This window comes from Saccostrea cucullata, unplaced genomic scaffold, assembly GCF_032062105.1.
Source record: "Saccostrea cucullata isolate Sc308-1 unplaced genomic scaffold, CSIRO_AGI_Scuc_v1 ctg6597, whole genome shotgun sequence".
In the NCBI taxonomy this organism is placed as follows: Eukaryota; Metazoa; Mollusca; class Bivalvia; order Ostreida; family Ostreidae; genus Saccostrea; species Saccostrea cuccullata.
In genome coordinates, this window is record NW_026928827.1 from 1 (window position 1) to 23,099 (window position 23,099).

At 33.7% G+C, this 23,099-nt stretch overlaps 1 protein-coding gene across 1 annotated transcript in view; it reads right to left on the reverse strand.

The window, feature by feature from the left end:
• Window positions 1-360: 360 nt before the first annotated feature.
• LOC134278854 (cell death abnormality protein 1-like) overlaps window positions 361-23,099 on the reverse strand; it is a gene marked incomplete at its 3' end in the record, with an annotated part of 30,827 nt that continues 8,088 nt past the window's right edge. Inside the window, exons 2-15 of the mRNA XM_062761157.1 lie at window positions 18,986-19,136; window positions 18,213-18,400; window positions 13,698-13,943; window positions 13,030-13,192; window positions 11,874-12,052; window positions 8,566-8,811; window positions 8,087-8,258; window positions 7,726-7,892; window positions 6,321-6,548; window positions 5,931-6,060; window positions 5,287-5,453; window positions 3,115-3,357; window positions 2,843-2,990; window positions 361-542 (exon numbers count right to left, since the gene is read on the reverse strand). Of these exons, the coding sequence (XP_062617141.1) occupies window positions 361-542; window positions 2,843-2,990; window positions 3,115-3,357; window positions 5,287-5,453; window positions 5,931-6,060; window positions 6,321-6,548; window positions 7,726-7,892; window positions 8,087-8,258; window positions 8,566-8,811; window positions 11,874-12,052; window positions 13,030-13,192; window positions 13,698-13,943; window positions 18,213-18,400; window positions 18,986-19,136 (2,610 nt within the window). The remainder of the gene's footprint in view (window positions 543-2,842; window positions 2,991-3,114; window positions 3,358-5,286; window positions 5,454-5,930; window positions 6,061-6,320; window positions 6,549-7,725; window positions 7,893-8,086; window positions 8,259-8,565; window positions 8,812-11,873; window positions 12,053-13,029; window positions 13,193-13,697; window positions 13,944-18,212; window positions 18,401-18,985; window positions 19,137-23,099) is intronic.

Sequence of the window (23,099 nt, forward strand, 5' to 3'; positions counted from 1 at the left end):
GCACAATTTAAAACATCTACTTAGTAATTATTTCTTTTTAAGAATATAGGAATTCAACTTCTGTATGACAGCTAAATTATATAACTATTTATAAATGGTAATTTGTTCTAAGGGGAATAGCAATCCATAGCTTTTTAACAGTGTATGTTTCCCCGCATGCCGATTGTAAATTAAGTTGTTTGGAATTTCCTCGGAAGAAAACCTTCTCCTTACCTACTCCTATCGTACTTATAGATGATAACCAACTCTACAGGACCAGTTCTTATTCTTCAATTTTTTTTTATCGATGTGTGCTATGACAAAAATACGTTTGTATCTAAATCATGAAATAGTTTTATGGGATCGTGTAACGCACCCTACCGCTTAAACATGTAGCTGTTTCAGCTTTTGCTCGAGGTAGATAGAAGAAATAGTTATCCTCCTCTTTTATATCACACTTGGTGTAATTGAGACTAAGACGAGAAAACTCGTCTTTCATACACGTAGAATCAACTAATTCGGTATCAGGAGGAACTGCATATGACGACATTTTATTGTAGAACCTAAAAATGAAAGAAACAACATAGCAACTTTTTCCCATTAAACACAGTAGTGATGATTAAACATATTTGAATATTTCTATGTCATTCATATAGACTACGATGGTTTCAGATGAGTAACTGAAAATCAAGAAAATACTAGGTACAAAATTGAGCTAGAAAGTTCATATATTGCAATTGCCATGTTTCTTTTTATTCTTTAAATATAAAATCCGCAATGTTTAACATCTTTTTGTACCCTCCATGCACTGTTGATTAAACTGTATTTCCTTTTACCCCTAAGGCATGCACCAGGGGCTTAGAAAATTTGTAGTCCACAGTTCAACGACTGAATGAACGTGATTCTTTTATAAACAAGAGGCCCAGGGGCAACAGCGCTCACCTGAGCACTTTACCCCCCCCCTCCAGGCGTTCATCATTTGAACAAACTTGAATCTACACTACCTGAGGATGATTCCATATATATATATCACTAATCATAGCTTTGAAGTACTTGAAAAGAAGATTTTAAAAGGTTTCCATATATATCCCTACGTAAAACTTGGGTCGGCCATTTTGGCCCCACCCTAGCCCCAGGGATCATGATTTGAACAAACTTGAATCTGCACTACCTGAGAATGATTCCACATGAGTTTCATCTTTCCTGGCCCAGTGGTTCTTGAGAAGGATTTTTAAAGATTTTTTCTATATATTCCTATGTAAAACTTGGGTCGGCCATTTAGGCTTCATCCTTGCCCCAGGGGTCATGATTTGAACAAACTTGAATCTACACTACCTGGGAATGATTCCACATGAGTTTCATCTTTCCTGGCCCAGTGGTTCTGGAGAAGAAGATTTTTAAAGATTTTTCCTATATATTCCTATGTAAAACTTGGGTCGTCCATTTTGGCACCACCCTTGCCCCGGGGGTCATGATTTTTATCATGCTCAGGTGAGCTAAAAAGATGAGTTAATAAATATTTGAAAAGTGAGAAGTTGAATGTGCATTATATATTTTCAACAACAAGCCCATGGGCCTTATAGGTCACCTGAGTATCATGTAACAACTTTTCAGCAATAGAATTTGGATCGTTTTTTAAAGCAGAGGCCATGAAATTCAAATTAACAATTTTGATAGAGGCACGATTGCTTTTCATTACTATACACTAAGCATGCTTACTTTGGCATCTTAATACCAAGAGGTAGATCAGAATAAGAAAGAGAAATTCATTTCCACTTTATAACCAATTGTGGACCCCATATAAAAAGAAACAAAGTGACTGATCTTGGACAAATATTTCAAAATTTTGGAAATTTTATCAAATTTTATTTCATCATAAATGGTTCATTAATACCAAAGAGCAGATTTCAAAGCATTAATTTATTATTATAACAATTTTGGAAGAGGCATCTTTCTTCATCATAAATATGTACTTAGATCATTGGCATAATACACAGGGCGAAAGGAAAATGTGTTCAAAGATTTCATGCATTTTCACCATATAAACAACAGAGCCCAACCCAACACCAGAACCCCTGAGCCAGGGGCCCTGAAATTCATAAATTTGAAAGAGGAATCCTTCCTCATCATAACTTTGTACATAGTTTATTGGTTTAATACCCAGAAGCAGAGGAGAAGATTTTGAAGAATTTATGCATTTTCACTATATGATCAATAGAGCCCCGCCCTAACACCAGAAAGCCCAACATGCTCATCATAATTATGTACTTGGTTATTTTATAAAATACCAAGAGCAAAAGCGATTTTTAAAGAAATTGAGCATTTTCACTATATAATCTATATAGCCCCGAGCAAGCACTAGAACCCCTGACCCTGTACCATGAAATTCACAATTTTGAAAGAGGCAGCCTTATTCAACATAACTATGTACTTGATTAAGTTATTTAATGGCCAGGAGCAGAGAAGATTTTCAAAAAAATTTTAGAACCCCTGACCTTGCAGCTGGGGCCATGAAGTTCATAATTTTGGTAGACGACTCAATGTTGATAACAAGCAAGCCAACAGTTTCACTGCGTGATGTCCAGGAGTAGAAAGGAAGATTTTTAAAGATTGCATTAATTTAGTGGTTATTGTCTCCATCCCTCAGGCCCCCGGGGGGCATGAAATTCACAATTTTTGTTCCCCTTCACTCATAAATACTTTATGCCAAAATTGGTGAAATGGTTGCTGAAAAGAAGCTGAAAATGTTCATATGTTAATGCGCGACGCACAACGCTCGACGACGGACGAAAACAGATAGCAATAGGTCACCTAGGTGACCTTAAAATGAACAGTAATAAATCAAACTAAACATTTCACTTACGTGGGTAGTCCCAGTCGTTCACAAATGCCATAATACTGTGGAGTAGAGTACCGTGGATCATAGCCAGATATCCAGGAATTTCCTATTTTGTATTCCACGTTTTTAAAACTTGATGTCAGATTTCTTGTCGAATTTAGCCTCAAAGAATCTACATATATTATATATATGTTCAGTGTGTTATCTCATAAGTTTGTTGATATTAATTAATAGAGATCAAACCATTATTTGTTAAATTTTCTTCACTCTTCAAATAATTTCTTTTAAAAAAGTACCTTGGCAATTGAATCCTCGGTTTTCGTAGCCAGGTTTACATAGGCAGCTTGTACCGTTTTCGTTGACTTGACAAAATGCCACATCAATGTTACAGGTATTTGTCTTACAATTGCAGAGATCCCCTTCATAACCAGATTTACAGATACATTTTCCGGATCTCTTGTCACATCGTTCTGTGTTTGTTACATTACAGGGACAGTCATAGCATTCGTTTTTGCTGAAGTAGGACCAGTCAGGGCATTCTTAATTCATAAAAGAGCAAAATAATTAAAATTCACAAGAAAAACAAAACGTTTGCCTGAAAACCTTCTATAAGTATTCGTCTGTTTTAACACTAAGTAAATAGTTTTTGACCAAACTCATATATACAAATAATTTGATTCTAGTTGTAACGCTGTATTTGATTGGATAAAAAATTATTTTATATAGTATAAAATGGGTTGCCTACGTCACAATGACTTGCGTCAAAAACGTATCAATCCGCCTGACGTTACATTCAAATTTTGTACAAACTGAAGTAATTTTGTTAGAACAATCATCTTTTTTTCTTACATCAAATAAATGAAAATTAAATTATAAGCTTCAAGGTTTATAAAGAATAAACTGTCTAAACCCAGTTTATACCGTATATAATGGGTAGCTGTTAAATTCATTCCTTAAATAAAACATAAATATTTTAGATTCCTTAAAAATGGAATCTGATTGGATAAGACCCAATAACTAAATCAAAATGTAACACTCTGCATCATTGATACGTCACAAGCGTGTAAGTTATATGTGCTTAATCTAATTTTATCCCATGTTTACCTCTTTATCCCGTGGATATAGCTCATGTGATATCATTTTCATATCATAAAGTTGTGACGTCACAATGGGTCTTGCGTTAGCGTAATGAGGTAAAATAAAGTGGAGTCCTCTATAGGTTTTATATGTCTCTGATAAAAACAGTGTTAAACATTGATTCTAATGAAATTGTTTTGTATAACACGATTTGATTGGCTAATGGACTGATGTTTGAAGCAGTAAAACGAGCATTTACGCGAGTGAAAGCTTTTTACTTTGACGTCATAATAAAGCGACGCAAAAACACAATGCCCCTTGACGTATTTCTTGTAACGAAAATCAACAAAATAAGACGCAAACAACAAACAAAATGCATAGAATGCATTAGAATGGGAAAAACTAATCTTCTGATTTAGTATTTGCGTCCGTTAATGCTGATTTAACGGTCGCAAATATCCGTTTTACCGGCTACGCTAACGCGTCGCCGGTAAAACTCAATTTGCGACCGTTAAATCAGCATTAACGGTCGCAAATACCAAATTAGAAGATAGTTATTCTCTAATTGTGGTGTATAAATATAAAAAACATGGTTACTGTCTTGAAATATAAGCGATATTTGGGCGAGGGTAAGAAAACGTGATAGAGGGCGAGGCTTGCCGAGCCCTCTTACGTTTTCGACCCGAGCCCAAATATCGCTTATATTTCAAGACAGTTATCATGTAGGCCCCTATTTTGTTTATCCTGCAACAAAATTTTACATTTTTAACGTCCAAAACAAGTTATTTCCGACAGATTTAGGCACATTTCTGCAATAGAAACTATGACGCCATGACGTAAACATTGCAATATACGTGGCGTCACAATGCTTTTAGAACGTCGGAATACATACACGAGGCTTTATTAGGGCAGTGACCGAATAAAGCTTTGGTTTATTAGGTTACCTTTATTAGGTCGATGCAAGGGGTAGTTGCAGGATGAAACAAAAAGTAAAACATGGGATAAAAGGAACATCACATGATTTGTAGTTGGATATGATTTTTTTTCTAACTCACTGTGTTTTTTATATATATATTTATATATCATATATATGAAACACACAACTCGCTGGATTATAATCATATCCAATTACTAATCATGTGAGATCCTATTTATCTTGCAAATCTTACCATACATTTTGTTAACAACGGCATGTATCCTCAAACAATATGTTGTTTAACATCTTCATGTAAACTACTTACCTCAACAAAATGATCACTCCATTAAGTATAAAAAAGAAGAGTCGTTATTGGTAATAATCGGTCCTTTTGTTAATATTCTTAGGGGTAAAAGAGAGTCTGTTCCAAGCTTAAGGTGAGGTACACGAATCATAAAATGTATTTAAAATTTACCTGATAAACACTGAAGTTGCACGATCCCGTTGTCACATATAGAGGGACTATCCTCAAATTTCAGACATTCCGCTCTGGGAGAGGTAAGTGGAGTCCTACATCGTTCATCTATCTTAAACTTGTAACCCTTCGGTGCAGTGTAGACTTCCTTCAGGCTTATTACGCGTCTTTGAACAATATTTAATAAAACAGTATAATTTGAATCTTAATTTCAATTTTAATGTCCGAATAATAATACCCCCCAACCAATGCAGCAGCATTCTATTGCAGATAAAAGTGTTACATTAATTATTATGGTGAGTTTTTCTTTAGAAACCTCAATAAGCTTTTTAAAGAACTCTAACTGGAAAATTTTTCTACTTTCAATTTTACTTTCACATTTTCTGAAATCATCGTGTTAAAGAGCACCCCCACTTTCTGTTTAGGCCTACAAAGAATGTTGCAATAGTTTTTATTTTAATGCGAAATTTGTTTCTTTCTTCATTGATCATTTTTATATGATTTCTTATATTAATCTTCCTTCACAATTCTGATTGAAAATTGTGTTAAATTTGAAGGTTTTAAAACTTTTACTTGCATTTTTCTTAAATGACATGAAAAAAATTTATTCTAATATGCCTTTGTTATATGGAATAAAATCTTACGAGGGTAGGTTCATTGCTCGACAAAGGACACGGTCAGTTGAAAATCCCGTCAAATCATGACAAACATAATTCCACTTGTTGTCTTTATGATACTGTAATGTATTGTTTGCTTTGTCCAATCGAAGCCTCTCTACACCAGAAAAAGAATGAAATATTCAAATGTGACTAACATGTATAATACCTGTAATTCATACACAGTGGACCCTCGGATATTCGGATGCTTCAGTATCGGGACGACTTTTCCTCGGAACAGAATTTTTTAATGTTATATGTTCTTGTTTAACTGGTAATTCAGATATCCTGACGCTTCACATATCCGGACAAATTGACAAGGACCAAAGCGTCCGGATAGATGAGGCTCCACTGATTTCATATAGTTGCAATACGTACCAACACAAGATGACGTTGCTTTGTTTCCATATTTGCAGTAACATGTACCATTTTCACAGAAGGATGTTTTCAGATCACACGTGTGATTTCCTTTAGAACAGGAGCAAGTTTGGCCCTCAAACCCAGCCTTACACTTACATTCCCCGGATGTTTTATCACAGGAGAGAGTGTTCGACTGAACACATTGGCAATTTATGCAATCACTTCCAAATGTAAATGCTGGACATTCTGAAAAAAATGTCTTTTTTTAACAATATAATGTTTTTCCTCCTCATCAACTTATTCCCAAATTTTGATGCTTAAAAAAGTCGGTCATCTAGGAATTGATTTTATTGGAACAAATATGAACATGAAATAACAAATAAAAATTATAAATTTATCTGGAGATTTGGCCTGATTCTGAAAAGGCCGCGTGGTGCAGTGGTTCGAGTCTGCTCTTAATTCTTAATTAAGACTAGATGTAATGAGTTTTTCCTCTCTCTTTAACGTTTATAAAATCAAAAAAAGCACAAAACCAAAGGAACTTTAATTCGGAAATTTTGGGTTGCTCAATTGTTATTAAGGCTATTCCACCCTCCTATGATTTCATAGGCTATTGCAAAATCTGTCATTGATTTAATTTAACACCCAATAAAAATGTATCTTTTGAACAAATGCCTTTCAATAGGTGAAATATCAATTATTGTTTAGTAAATGAATATCTTTTTTATTTAGTCAATTATTTAATATTATTTAACCTAAACCATTTTGCAAGGGGCAATAAATCCTTCATCTTCATTCAGCATTTTTCGTCATTGTCGTGTAATGTTAATTAAAATATTTGCCATGTTATTCGCAATTAAAACATACTAGTTTTTGCACAGCAACAATTAAGTTAGAACTTTCAGCATCATTTGAAATAGTTTTTTTTGCCTGACTGTTTACTAAAATTATACGATTTTTTATTGTTGGCATGTACTTCTGTTTATTTAATTATTATATCATAAGAAATATGACAACATATATATTTTAAGTGATAACTAGTTAATTTTCGAAAATGATTACGTTTTTCTACTTTGAATCCATAAAAATTGAGAAGATGAAAATACCTGAAATATATCAAGGACAGAAAAAAGAAAAATTATAAACGTCTTCTGTTTATTTTTTCGATGGAAAAAAATATTTCAAGCTTTGATTGAAGAAAAAATAATTGTCGCCCTGTACAAAATAAATTTCTTAAATAAAAGTACAAATTTAATTGTACACAAGCCTTTCTTCTGAAACAATTTAAAATATATCATTTTAATTTTCTTGATCATCAAGATTTACATTTATCATAAAACACATTTTCTAAAACAGCAAAATGAATTTTCAAAAAATGAAGCTAAATAGGTCTATTACTTTGAATTTTTATCAATCTATTTACCTTCGCCACAAATGAGTCCAAGATCTTCAAAATGGTTACAATACGCGGTAGAGGAGGTGTAACACTGGGATATTCTCTCCTCTGTACCAGCACACTGTATAGATCCGTAATGGATTGGGCCGCTGCCCGGGCCATAATATGCCTCTTTACGAAAATCTGTGTAAGTGCTGTCAAAAAATGATCTAAAGGCACATGTACAGGAGAAAGTGATGGAAACAGGATCAAAGTAGTATTTTCAAATATGATAATTAAATCATATTAAAGGTTTCTTAAAATTAAATTTTCAGTATTCATGTCAAAATCTGATTAATATAATCCATTATTTTTTTCAACATTATTCATCAATGTAAGACGACTATACCTTGGCAGACCAAGGCTTCTACACATGACCTTGGTCATTTTAGTTCCGGGAAAGGCGTTGTCATCACAAACTGTTCCCCAACTACCGTTAACGTAAAGCTCCACTCTTCCGGCGTAGATTTTCTTTCCATTACTTGTTACAGTTGTTGATTGATTTGCTAACCGTATGGGATCTAATCAATGACAATTTTTTTTTTCAAAAATAGATGCACTGCTACGCAATTAATTTTCCACCAAAAATAATCAAATGAAATCAATAAAAATATCCCTTTCACACATTAAAGACATCAGTTTGTATCTGCATTCTTTTTCCATGATCCGAAAAACGTCGAATATTTCTCCAAAACAATTTTTCTTTTTGAACTCAGCCCTTCATAATACTTATTTTTCAGTATGTCAATCGAGGAGGCCCTCGATATTATCTTTATAGGCTTATATCCAAAACTTGTGCTGAGGAGGAACATAAAAGAAAATATATACCTGTACAACTGTAATTCTTTTTTCCAATAAAATTGGTTTTACAAAGACACACTGGTGTCCCTGATTCTGCATGACATTCTGATACTGTGTTATTACATGGATTATTTCCCTTTTGGCAATCACAGGTGGCGCCAGTGTAGCCTGCTTTACATTTACAAACTCCCGTGGTTGAATTACAACTTTCTGTATTTGTTCTGTTGCATGAACAAAATGTGCAATCTTTTCCATATCTCCACTCTGGACAGGCTGAAAAAGTGATTTGCAAAATTCCATGACTTCGGAGGTTTCACATTGATATCATTACATGCATTAATTTAACTTTGTAAAGGGGTGTCATCTACTTCTTGAAAATTGTTCTAAATGATTGAAATAGTCTGTCATATTTCATAAATTGTAAAGGTAAAATATGGCCCATGAACATTAAAATTTATATCTCTGAAAATCTCATAAATATTCATATTTTCTCATCCAGATACTTGTATACTTTAACTACATACATTATATAAACGTATCAATAGAATACATGTAAGTGTTAATGCTTTTTTGAAATTTTCTTTTCATCCAAAAGAAAATGCATTGTGACTTTACTTTAAATTCACAAATATGCAAAATAACTACAAACTCTAACTCTTGATTCCCGCCTACATTTTGCACCCATTAAATTCAATATTAATGGCAATTTGGTCATTGAATCTTTGTTTAAAAAAAGAACAGTTCTATAGTTATTGATTAATCATGTTAATTCCAGCGCTAGATAATAAATTAACATTAATACTAGCTCTGAAAAAAGGGGGGGTAGACGATATTTTCAAGTGAAATCGAAGTTTCAAGAATCACCATATTTTGAAATAGTCTTAAACATGATAAATTGTATCTAATGTCTTTTTTTTACGTTTTACGCAAATAAATAAAACATATTTCAATTAATAAAATACAATTATTTAGTTATGAATAGCTTTAAAATTGGTGAAAAATCAGCATTTGTTTCGTTTTTTGTCTAGAAACATATGTCCCCCCCCCGTGAAACACAAAAAGCTTTGGCATAAATTTGTAAAATGACTGTCCATATTACCTGTAAAAAGGAACTTTTGTTTCACGGGGGAAAAGCTGTTTAAAAAATATTTTCCGTTTTCCGTTGATTTCTATAGTGAAAACACAAGTTTTACCAAAATTATAGAGTTATCTCTCTTTGGTATCCCAAATAAGTAACGTTTTATGAAAATTCATATTCATATCTATAAAAATTTCGAAAATCATTCGTTAACTTTTGAGAATTGACTTAGAGGTAGGAGGGAGAATAATACTATTGTTCGTAGTTCTTTTCATAGATGAATAAAAAAAATTTCTAAAGAAGATAGTCAGCTTTAAAACAAATACGAGGGGTTATCAAAAAGTTCGTGACTGGCGCCATAAAATTAAAACCGCTTTAAGTACATCAATGAATTTTAAAATATCTGGTTAGCATCATCTTTTCTATCTATAGAATAAACCGCAGATCATAAATTTTATTTTTAAATAAATAAGTGATGCTTTTGTAAGCTATGGTATGTCCAAGCGGCGCAACCTCGAATATGGCGTTTTTTCGACCGAAGCATAACTAAGAAAAACTCCTTTCATATGAACATTTGACATCCAAAAATCTGATAAATTCAGGTATATGGTGGGATACTATTGCTTCATAAAATATGAAGTTTTCAATTCATTCTGAAAGTTCTATGAAAATTTATCGTTAATTTGACATGGAGTGTCTAAACAAATAAGTCCTTGAAAATGACGTCAAAAGGGGGGAGGGGTTTCATTTTCCAACATTCTATAAAGTTTTGGCCCTGAAAAAAGTGGTATAGACCTAGGATATGTTTAAACTCGCTATGGAGAAAATAAATGTATCCAGATTACTTTTTTTTTCAATGCAAAAGAGGTTCTGAGAGAAAAGGGATGCACAGTTAATGTCGATTCCTAGTCAAGGTGTGAAAAATCATTCACGTCAAAAAGTGACGTTGATCATATGTTGCAGATATTAAACTCCCAAAAGCAAAATATTTATGAGGATCTCTCCCAATTTATCAATCCATTTGCAATATTATATGCTTAAAGCCGCTGTTCCTGACATTTTAAAGTCATAAAAACAAGACGGGTTTAAGTCCTTACTCAACTCCAGGGAATCTCATCAAATTAAGTGTATGAGGTAGACGAAGCGGACATTGAAAAACAATGACGTTGTGGGACGTCATGAAATTAACGGCGACGGCGCCGGGTAACCATATAATGTCTTTTTTATTTTATCATATTTTAGCAAAAAATGAACGAATCAAGCTCAAATTTTCAACATTTCTTTATTTTTTGTTGCTTTATGTCCCTTATAAATTTGGAAAGCACAGAATACATAGTGCTAATTTTATAGCCTCAGTCCTCGAACTTTTTGATAACCCCTCGTAAATTAACCTAATGAAGAAGCAGCTTTTTTTCATAGGAAAGCTATTAAAAGCGATATCATCATGATAAAAAATAGCTGCATGACAATTGTTCATAGTGATAACACTTTTAAGTTAAATAAGACTAAAACTGAGCATTAAATGTTTTCAAAAGGAAGCTTTCTGTAATAAGGAACAAAATGCGTTTGAAGGAAAAAATCCTCATTATCTTTGAGTTCGAAGATACAGATTTAATTTATATAACCTTGAAATCGATCAAAATGAATCTCTTTTCGATCTTAAAATAAATATTCTTAAAGAGTATTTAACTAAAATGCTTGCTTTTTCTCCAAACCAATTGTACTTATTATGATGCAAGAAGCTGAAATATATTTATTCCAGCGAATTTTGAAATCTAAGATTTTTTTTCAAATTTATTTTCATTGTCTTACGTTGACGTCTTTTAAAATTGTTTTAATATATGAAATATGTGGATATAATAAAAAGAAATCGAGCTAAAAAGTCTATTCAACGATACAAAATAGGATTTTCAAAACCTCAAAGGTGGGATCATGTGTCGTGGAGGAGTGAGCATCCCCTGCCGACCGGTCACAATCGTCGTGTGCTTCTTGTATTGATAAGAAAATATAAGAAAGTCCGTCTACAATTCAGTGTGTAAATAATAGCCTAACAATCAGTGTGAAAAAAGTCAGTCAGCAATTGACATAAAAAATGATATATTGTATTATTTGACAAGGTCATCATATCGACCATTGAACTTAAAACTAAATGATGAATTTGCATTAATGTTACAAAAATATTTCCTGTAATATCAACATTAAAGTCTTTTAATAAAAGATGAAGATATACATGTACACAAAGTAAAGCGTGCATTACCTCCAAAGCATTGAATCCCAACAGGCTTTAGAGCTAGGTTACACTTTAATGCAGGCGCCATGGTTATGTTACAGTCTTTCATAGAAGTCTCTGTACCGTCACATGAAGCCTCAGCTATTTCGTAATCAGGCAGATTACTTTTGTGAATAAATGCGGAGTAATATGAACCGGTATGTACCCTAAAAGTAAAAACAAACGTCACTCAGATAATCGGAGATTACAGTGGTGTCTTTAAGTAAAGCAAAGTCCCACATTAAACTAATAATCATGGAGTTAACATCCCATGATGCAAATTTTATGTTATTTTGATCAGTTAGGACTTGCAGTTACTTGGGAATAGACGTATTCAAAAAAAATTAATTAGTCATCTATCAAGAAAATGTAATTCCAATCTATTATCTGAAGCAAAGTTGAGAGTGTTATCTATTGATGCATCATCCATGCAGGTTTAGCTAGTATAGGCTTAATAGTCTATTTGACCCGCCCTGCATGCACGTGACTTTTTTAACCGCTGCTATCGATGAACCAGTGATGGAGAAATCTAGCCTTGTAGTGTGCATCGCATCTTTATATGAATCACCTGTTCAAGTTTATTTATCATAGGGCGCATAAATACTTGGGATTGAGACACAACTTTTAACTGCCCCTAAAATGTTAAACTGGTTATTCCTTTACTGAAATTGCAGCGTCTGAAACCCTGACTGGTACAATGAAACACACTAGAACCATCTTCCATGCATATCTGATCAATGTAGGACAAACAGGTACTTAAAAATAAACTTGCACCAAAACCCTTAATCTGGGACGCCGACGCCGAGGGTATAACAAAAACTTCCCCAACTTCGTTGAGATGAGCTAAAAACAATGTAATCTTACAAATTTAGAAATAATTAAAGTTGTCTGCGTCAACTGCCTGCATCTCCGTCCTGATTACATTTTATTCGTTATATCACATCAATTAACTCAAATAAATGCAAATACCTTGAAAAAGGGAAATACATGTATAACAGTGATCGATCACATAAAAATTACAATAATCAAAATCTGTTAACTGATCATAAAAACAGACCCAGGTAACTAAAAAGTAATTTATATCTATTATAGAGAACCTAGAGTATATTTAATATACATGTAAATATGATAAATGAAAACTTACACTGGTAGTCCAAGCTGTCTGCAGATAACGTTAAGTACGCCGAAAACATTTTTCCCTGAAGGATTAGAGTACCATAGACACAAGGGATTCCAGGTCCCATTACTGTAAAACTCCACCTCTCCTTTATCCACAGCGGACCTATCCATAAACCGCAGGCCAAAATCTGCAAAACAAAAACAGGAATAGTGAGTAGCAGGTACGTCCTTCCCCCACACTCCGGATTGTTTAACATTAAAGACAGATGATATAAGCAAACTTTTGTCATAAGAATTTTGAAAATGACGACTTCTCATGTTTTAATGAGCAAAATAAACGTTTTATTGGGTAGTTTTTAATTTTTCAATAAATCTTTCAGAATAATTGAATTAAAATGAAACATAATTGTTTCTCTGATGTTTTGGAGGTCCTTATTTGTTCTGTTTGTTTTTTGTATTGTTTGATGGATTTTTGAGCTTAATGTTATCTTCATATAAATACACTATGGATGGTAGCAGAAAAGTAGAAATTGAACATCAAAGAAGAAGGCTTACAATTCCTAGATATATAAGGTTTTTTGATTTGTATCAGTTACGACAAAAATAGGCCTGGGAATATATGCCTATCCAAGCATCCATTATTTTGTATGTATCACCTGTCCTTATAGCATTGTTACTTTTTATGTCACTCACCTTTACATTTATTCCGGGGTGTTGCTGATACCCCCTTTTTACAAAGACATATTGGTTTTCCATTGTCCAAATGACAAATGGAGGTTTTGGAATCACATGTGTGCTTTCCAGTCAGACAGTCACATGTTTCTCCAGAAAACCCGGCTTTGCACGTGCATTTTCCTGTATCACTATCGCATTTCTCAGTGTTGTTCTGATTACAAAAGCATGGAAGGCAGTCGTTACCATAGCGCCATGTCGGACATTCTTAAAGACAAGAGACAAAAGAATATAAAAGTTGCTGTTCTTCAAAAAGAACAGTATGGATGTATTTCTTACATATATCATCTGAATACAAACTGTGTGGCAAAGAAACAAATTTATTGAAAATAGCTCTCATTTTCACTGAAAGCATGTAATTTTTTTCATTATATTTAATGTAATTGTCTTAAACTGTAATGACGTACTTAGAAAATAAATAAAGCTAATTAATAGTTGTACTTCTTCGCCTTTTATCAGAAAAAGAAGCGAAGAAGAATTAATGGTTTTAAACCAATGTAACCCTGCCTTAAGGTACATTGATACTCTGATAAGAGAGATGACTCTTAATGACACAAATGTTTATTATTCCTTTATAAATTCGTAAAGTTTAAGCGCCTTTTTTCAAATTTTGCCCCGCAAGCCATGCTATAATTGTTTGTATTTTATTCAGCATATACATTTCCTTTGGAAAATCATAAAAGTTAAAGACAAGAGGCCCATGGGCCACATCGCTCACCTGAGCACTGTGGCTAGGAAAATGTAGAAATTGATTTATTATTGAATAGATGAAATCCAGCAGTAGTCCCAAGACCAATCATGGCTTTGCAATTCTTGATAAGATGATTTTTAAAGAATTTTCCTGTATATTTCTATGTAAAACTTTGGTCGGCCATTGTGGCCCCGCCCTACCCCCAGGGGTCATGATTTGAACAAACATGAATCTACACTACCTGAGGATGCTTCCATATAAATATGATCAATCATGGCTTTGTAATTCTTGAGAAGAAATTTTTAAAGAATTTTCCTATATATTTCAATGCAAAACTTTGGTCGGCCATTGTGGCCCCGCCCTACCCCCGGGGGTCATAATTTGAACAAACTTGAATCTACACTACCTGAGGAAGCTTCCATATAAATATGATCAATTATGGCTTTGTAATTCTTGAGAAGACGATTTTTAAAGAAATTTACTACATGTATATATTTCAATGTAAAACTTTGGTCGGCCATTGTGGCCCCGCCCTACCCCCAGGGGTCATGATTTGAACAAACTTGAATCTACACAACCTGAGGATGCTTCCATATAAATATGATCAATCATAGATTTGTTATTCTTGAGAAGAAGATTTTTTAAGAATTTTCCTATATATTTCAATGTAAAACTTTGGTCGGCCATTTTGGCCCCGCCCTACCCCCGGGGGTCATGATTTGAACAAACTTGAATCTACACTACCATGTAAATTGAAGATTTGCTTCCCAAAAAGTTTCACCCCCGGGGGTCATGATTTGAACAAACTTGAATCTACACTACCTGAAGATGTTTCCCAAAAAGTTTCATCTTTCCTGGCACAGTGGTTTTTGAGAAGAAGATTTTTAAAACATACCACCAAATTTTCATTAATTTCCAATTATCTCCCCTTGAATAAGGGCATGGCCCTTCATTTGAACAAACCTGAATCCCCTTCACCAAAGGATGCTTTGTGGCAAGTTTGGTTGAAATTGGCCCAGCGGTTCTTGAGAAGAAGTCGAAAATGTGAAAAGTTTACAACGATGACGACGACAACGACGACAACAACAACGACGACGACGACAGACAACGGACAAATTGTGATCAGAAAAGCTCACTTGAGCCTTTGGCTCAGGTGAGCTAAAAAAATTCATATGAGTGATCAGAGGGTTTATCTGTCTTAACATCGGGAATATGATCCCAACTCTGATGTTTTGGTGGTCCGTGTTTGCTCTACTCCTATTTTGTTTTGTTTTAAGGACTTTTGAGCTTGAATACTGTTCGTTATCTCCATATATTTCAACATAAACCTTGCCCAATGAGCTTAGAATTTCACAACTACGATAGAGATACTCAGTGATTAAATACTTTACATTTCATTTGTTTGGTAAATTCTTTTAAGTAAGTACTATATATATAGTTTACTTTAATTAACTTTAGTAAAGCGATTTTTACAATGAATTTCAGATAGATCTATTTTATTTTTCAAACTTCCTTCAAGTACTTTTTTAAATTAAGACAAACTTTTTCTTAAATATTTACATATTTTATTTTTGAAATTATGTTATTTACGATATAATGATGCACTAAATCTTTTAAAAAGTTCTAGTGTAAGGTTTCATATAGTAAATCAAAGTGTCAAAGTATTCACTAAGGTAAACAATATTTATCTGCAGTAAATGTTGGATAGGGAAAGAGTGGAGAATATTTTCAAAGGCATAACGCATTTTCACAGTATAATCGATGAATTCCCATCCTAAAACGAATACCCTCTGATGCAAAAAGAGGAATTTAAAGATTTGGGGGACATTTTGTAAAAATAAAAAAACAATATGTAGTTCTTACTAAAACTATACAGAGAAAGTTTCTAACAAAAACAAGTCGTTTTTTCTGGTGTAAGTCATTTCAACAGAGACAACGTCAATTGTTTCAGTGTCTTTTGCAATTTCTGTCATTCAAGCCTAAAAGTGACGGTTTCCTCTTTTGCAATAATTGCTCTTCAACCCTTTACGAGTTTTCATTGTGGCTACGGACTGATCTATTATCATTTTTCCGTTGAAATGTGGTTGGCATTGTTTGATTTGAATGAAAAAAATTGTTGTTTCATATTTCTGGTGTACTAAAGTGGCATTTGAAAACATATTTTATTTCCAAAACGCAATACATTAACCAACAATCATTAGTTATATGAGTATATAGGCACTGGCATTATATCAATAACTAACACATATACCAGGGGTATTTGTACGTTGAAAATCACAGGCCTTATGGCAACTAAATTAAACACAACCAAGTAAAGTTTGCATAAAGACTCATAAATATATTTCTGTTATTATATAAGATGAATTTAAAGTATAGGCAAAATGCGAGAGGATTTTACATATAATGGTCCACTACTTCTGCTTAACATTGTGTATATATCGCATAAGTAGAAAAACACTTAGATATACCACTTCAGCCACTTCAGATTCTTAGTTAATCTTATCCTATACTTATCAGCTACACAAACGGGGAAACAAAAGTGTAGTTCTCATCGTCCGCGTGGCGCAGTTGTTAGAGGGTCTACTCTAGAGTCGCGGAGTAAGTAGTTGAAACTTGCGTCGCGAGTTATATATATATTCATAAAATGTTGGCATTATGTTGATGTACATTTAGGGATGCCTGCTTTCAGACTTGATTCAGATGCTGGATCTAGGGAAATTTTCCAGATAATGGTGAAATTTCATTCCCAAGTTAGTATTCACCCCTTTGGTAACCAAATTTGCATGATATACATTTAGGGATGAACAACTACCAAACATACTTCAGATGCTGGATATAACTTACAATATTGGGCACTTTATTTTATTTCAAAATAACTATGATCCCCGTGGTGATAAAACTGGTATCCCTGATGCATCTGTGATTGCACACTACCATATACTACTAAGCTTTAGATGCTGGATCTGACCAAAAAATTCTGAATAACTAGCGAATCAGATCCAAGCTTTTGGAGCACCATGTTTCGCTACCAAAGGGATAATTGTAATTCAAAATAAACTTGCTTCTTATACTTTAATCGGAATACCAGCGCCTACGCAAATGTTGAGGTATAGAATAAGCCTAGCTGCATAACTGTAGCTAACCAAAAATATATATTGACAGACCGGAGATTAACAGTGCCATCATTGAAAAAAATGTATATTTATTGCGCATAAAAAGTTGCGCTTGGTTCAGGATTAACTCTTCCAACGTGATCGAGAGGCCCGGGTTCGCCCGTTCTCGGCGCCGCGTCATACCTTAGACGTAAAGATAGGTAGTGATTGTTCCTTCGCCAAGTGCTCGGCACTAGAAGTAAAAGTCAGGGGTCTTTTGAATGTGACCTTAAAAAAGTATATATTTAGACGATTTTCGATGTTCTCATTTCAGGGCAAGGAGGGTTACTTACACCAGTTATAAGGAAAACTTTGTTGTCAAAACAGTGAAAGAATGTTATATTATTAGGGACATACGGTTAGTAATATTTTGGTAGGACAGTTTCAAAAACACGGAGAAATAAATCGAAAAACAGCGCACCAACTGTTTGGTGTGCATTAAATGTACATGTTTAGGTTTCTTTTTCAATGGGTGGAACTGTAATTTACATGTCAGTATATTTTTCGGAGAGCTACAGTTCGATCTGCTGTTAAGAATAAGCCCATCTAGACGTAATGGACTTAATAATAGAGAACAACTTGACCATTAAGTTGGCCCATGAACCACATGCATGAGAGAGTGTATTTACTCACGTGATCCACAAATGACTGCAAAACGAGGCAGATTGCCACAGCTCCCTAAAGGAATATCTTTGTCAAAATGATAAGGACATTTATGTAGAGCTGTTTCATTTCCAAGACAATGATAATTCCAATGCTGTATGGATTTAGACTCCTCGGGAATATCTTGGATGGATCGAAATTCTGCTACACATCGAGTTCTGAATAAATAACAAACACAGTATTGGGAGTATGTTCATCTCAGTATTTTCATAACAAACAGGAATATAATTTCAACAAGCTGTTACATCATTTCGACAGACGTTTGTCTGTCTGGATTTTTTTTAAATTAAATAAAATTTATAGTTAGTTTTCTTCATTTAATTGTTATCAAACAAGGAATAAATAAGCTATATATTTCAAACTTTTGTCAGGGTTTATTCCAAGATAGAGTCAGCATTTTCATCTTTAAAGCAAAAGCTCAAAGTGGATTAAAGTATCAAATATATGAATTTCTGACCTTTATCTTTGACACCGTGCTACCACGGGTTTTGTGTAAGTCATAGGGAGTTGTAATTATCTAAATTTGTCATCGCAAAATCTCAAACAGAAAATTCAGAACTTATCTAAAACTATGTTATTCCATTTTCTGACCTTCACAACGAAGAAATAGGAATCCTCTTTTACTATATAAACTTTTCTTTTATAGAAAAAAAAATCACCAAATATGGTAAGATACATGCATTTGTCTTTTAATTAGTTAAAAGATATATTTTGCTATAGTTTGATGGACAAAAGCAACTCACGATGGTTGTCCTACTTGTCTGCAAACAACACGTGCGTTGGCTGTATACCAGTATGGACCACATATTGTATGCCATTTCTGGTTGTAATGGGCTTCCACAATATAACTTCCATCCTCGGACTCAAAGTTCGTGAGTCGAATCAGATCGAAACCTTAAAGAATTCAACAATGTGCTTCACTGCAACATGGATTTTTTTTATTTGAACCATGAACATGCATGCCCTATGTAATGCATTCATGGCTCTAGTACATCATATGGAACATCCAGTTGTTAATTAAATTCTGTAAGTATTAATTAAAACTATAAAATTCTTTAATTTTCAACGAAGCATTAATAATTACCCTCCAATAACAGTATCATTATCCGGTTGTCTTTCTGTGTCCGTTTTGTTCTGACTATTAAAAAATGCTGCAATTCTTTTGTTTCATACGATTGCGGACCAAGCAATATTTATCACCATAACCGGTGCAAAGTACGATGTGACAGATTTTGGGACCATTCAATAGTGATGGACAAACACTCTTTTTGTAAGTGAGAGAACACTTTCTATTCAAAATGATATATGAATGGTAATTTTACTAATACATGAATATCATCCTGACATAAACCCACAATGAAAACCTGTCCTAAAATGTAAAACCTTCTTCTTCCTATCCTCACATTTCCAGATTGTTTTGAAATTCAATATTATCATTTAAAATTTAGGAAACACAAGCTACTCCAAGTAAAGCAATGCCAAAATCATCATATATCATTGAAAAGAAAGCAAAGGTAAAGAACTTTATTAGGTAATTACCAATATTTGCCCCCCCCCCCCCAAAAAAAAAATCAAACTTTGACTGAGAAAAATTTCATTACGTTCATAAATAGGGGTATATATGCTGACTTCAAAGCAGTGAATATTTTCATAAGCAATGACGTCATATGTTTTAAATGACGTCACAAAAATGACGTAAATTTAAATTTTTTCATGATTTCTATAGAAAAATATATATATTACGTCTATATTTTGAGCAAAAGTCACCGAGCGCAAGTCTGATCAGGCTCAATATTTTGATTGATTGATTATTGTTTAACGTCCCTCTTGAGAATTTTTCACTCATATGGAGATGTCACCGTATGCCGGTGAAGGGCTTCAAATTTAGACCTATACTCGGCACTCAGGGCCATTGAGCACTGAGGGTTCTTTATTGTGCCAGCGCCTACCGTGACACGGGACCTACGTTTTTAAGGTCATATCCGAAAGACCCGTGACTTTCACTTCTAGTGCCGAGCGCTTTGCGAAGGAACAGTCAATACCTTTGATTACGTCTTAGGTAAGACGCGGCGCCGCGAACGAGAATCAAACCCGGGCCTCCCGATCACGAAGCGAACGCTCTACCACTAGGCTACCGTGACCGGTCAATATTTGATATAATGTGTAGAATGATAATATCAATTAAATATGTAAATATCGTTCCTGAGCAAACTTGCGCTCTATAAATTTTAAAGCTAAAATTGTTGAAATTTTGTCCTTTTTCATAAGAATGATATAAAATCGGACTAGTTTGTGACGTCATAAAAACAAAAATTGTCAATTAACTACTTTGAAACTATAATATGTTCTGCTAATTTATATTTCTCATACAATTTATAAAATTCAGCACATTTCAAGAATTTTTCAAAATTTGCATTTTGTGGGGGCAAAGATATGCAATATACCGCATATAGTTCTTTAGGGAACATACTTTTACCAATTGAATGACCTTAACATGTTGATGGGCTTTATTTTCAATGAGAATTCAAGTTTTCTTGTTAGAATATCATTTTTTTTTATTCGTAAGTCAGTAGTACTAAAAAGTCTTGAATATTTCCATACATAAACTCGTGTTTTAAATTGGATTAGATTTTTATACAATTTGTACCAAAGTGCTCAGAGGTATTCATACATGTACATTTTCTTCAATTTACTCAACCCTTATATACATTTGCATTTTGACTTGCTTAAAATATTTTCATGATATTTTGACTCTTGAAAATGTGTTTGCTCTCTTTTATCTGCATTTAAGTAGAAAATATAATGAGATCTATTTTTGGCAAAACTCTTAATTTTGAATTTGGAAATAGATTATTACTACTGCAGCCATGTAGCAATAGGATCAGTAAGTGAACCACTTATAAAACAACAGGCCCTCTCCACTATCTGTATCAACACATGCTTAATTGGTTATAATAGTAGCGCACTAAGGTCGTGTACCATTTCTAACACCATCTTAGTCATTAAGGGGCCTGTCGTTCTTCAGATTCTTAAGTTTGTTTTCTGTACATTACCATGTTTACAAGTAAAACTGTCCCTCATTATGACTTAGCCCGGTTCTTATTTGATTAAATATGATTGCGCAAATTATCGATAACTGTCTAATACTGGTATGCAAATTCTCAAGAATATTTAATTATAAGTTTCTATATAAAGTTAAAGTCCCTGTTGAAGTAAACCCGTCATAGCACTATGCATGTTTTGAGTAGACTTGTTTTTCATGATGATGTTACTGTTATATACATGTAACTGGACTAATCATGTTCTGAAGAAGATTTTAAAGATTTGTTTCTATATGTAACGTGGTCTTTTACTGTGGCCTGGCCCCGCCCCCTGAAAGTTTAGATTTTGGTAATCTAAGAGTCAAATTGTTGACTTCAATAGTTAGGAGTGGAACTTACGTCAAGCAAGGTATCAATATCAACTGGACGAACGATTTGAATTATTACAAGTAAGAAGAAAAAAATAGGGTTCAAATAAGGTTCAACAGTCCATCGAAGGAATATTTCTGAAAAATACTGGAGAAAAATGTCCTGCTACACATAAGGAAAAACAAAGATGATGCAACTTTTTAATTGAATGGAACCTCGAAAGTTTCGGTGACTGGAGTGCATAGATGAGAGTTATATTGACGAAATCGATTTATAATTAAATCATCTTCAAAGGTTTATCAAAGGATGATTTCCAAAATATTTAAAATATAAACAACAGACGTAAATGAATCCAGTTTTTCAAGAGGACGGGGTCCATGACCCTTTAAAATAATCCAAATTAGATTTTCTCCACTTTTAGAACTTCTCTCAACCCCAACAACTATTTCAGGGTACATTCGATCATTTAAAGGGGTATATTAACTCTTCCAGGAGATTTTAAACCTATGATTCTTCCTATAGATCTGTGAATCTTATGTAGACGAAACAAACAAACCATATCAAAACTTCAATGCAACCAAGCATAGTGTAAAAAATAGAAAGAAAGAGTAAGTCAGGGAAACGCTTATCACATACACAACAGAGTCAACCATTACATGTACATTAGGAACGTTATTTTAGGAATAAAGCTTATTTCAACATATACACTGTAATATACGATATAACAACATAACTTGGGGCAGTTTACGCTTTATAAGCCGCTCAAAATAACATATTATCGTGGATCCACCCTCATCAATAAGACACCAATCAAATAAGACACCAATCAGTAAAATTCGAGATCCGTCCATGGAAGTTTTGTGATCATTTTTATTCATGATCAAATCTCGCTGACAGATAAAGTTTATTCAGGTTAACTACATGGAGCAATAGGTTTAAATACATTAATAACTAACTAGAGCCGAGCTCGTTGCAAAGCAACGAATAGGTCTTCCGTTGGAGCTACGGAATGGAAGACGTAACCTTGAGTCTAGGTCAAATAATTCTAAAGTTATAAATAAATAAGCAACCTAGAGGCTTGTTAAGGAAGCAACTTACAATGTTTATACAGGAAAAAGACTGTAAAGGAATGTTATGTGCATGACCTTGAACTTTCTAAATGACCTTGTGACAAGCAATGACAAACTCTGTTATAAAAATACATAATCTGTGTATTACCGACTGGAAAAGTTCCCGTATGTTTTTTTTTTAGATATTCCTTTAGTCCACATATCTACCCAAAACATCTCATCTTAAGTGACCTTGAACTTGAGTGAAGGTCATGCCCCACCCTGCATTGTATGAGCAATGTTTCACTGGTACAAATACGATTGAGAATTTAAAGTTTCTCTGTCAGTAACAGTGACTTGTCCAAAAGACTGGATATGGTCAGTCAAATTTTTTTCTG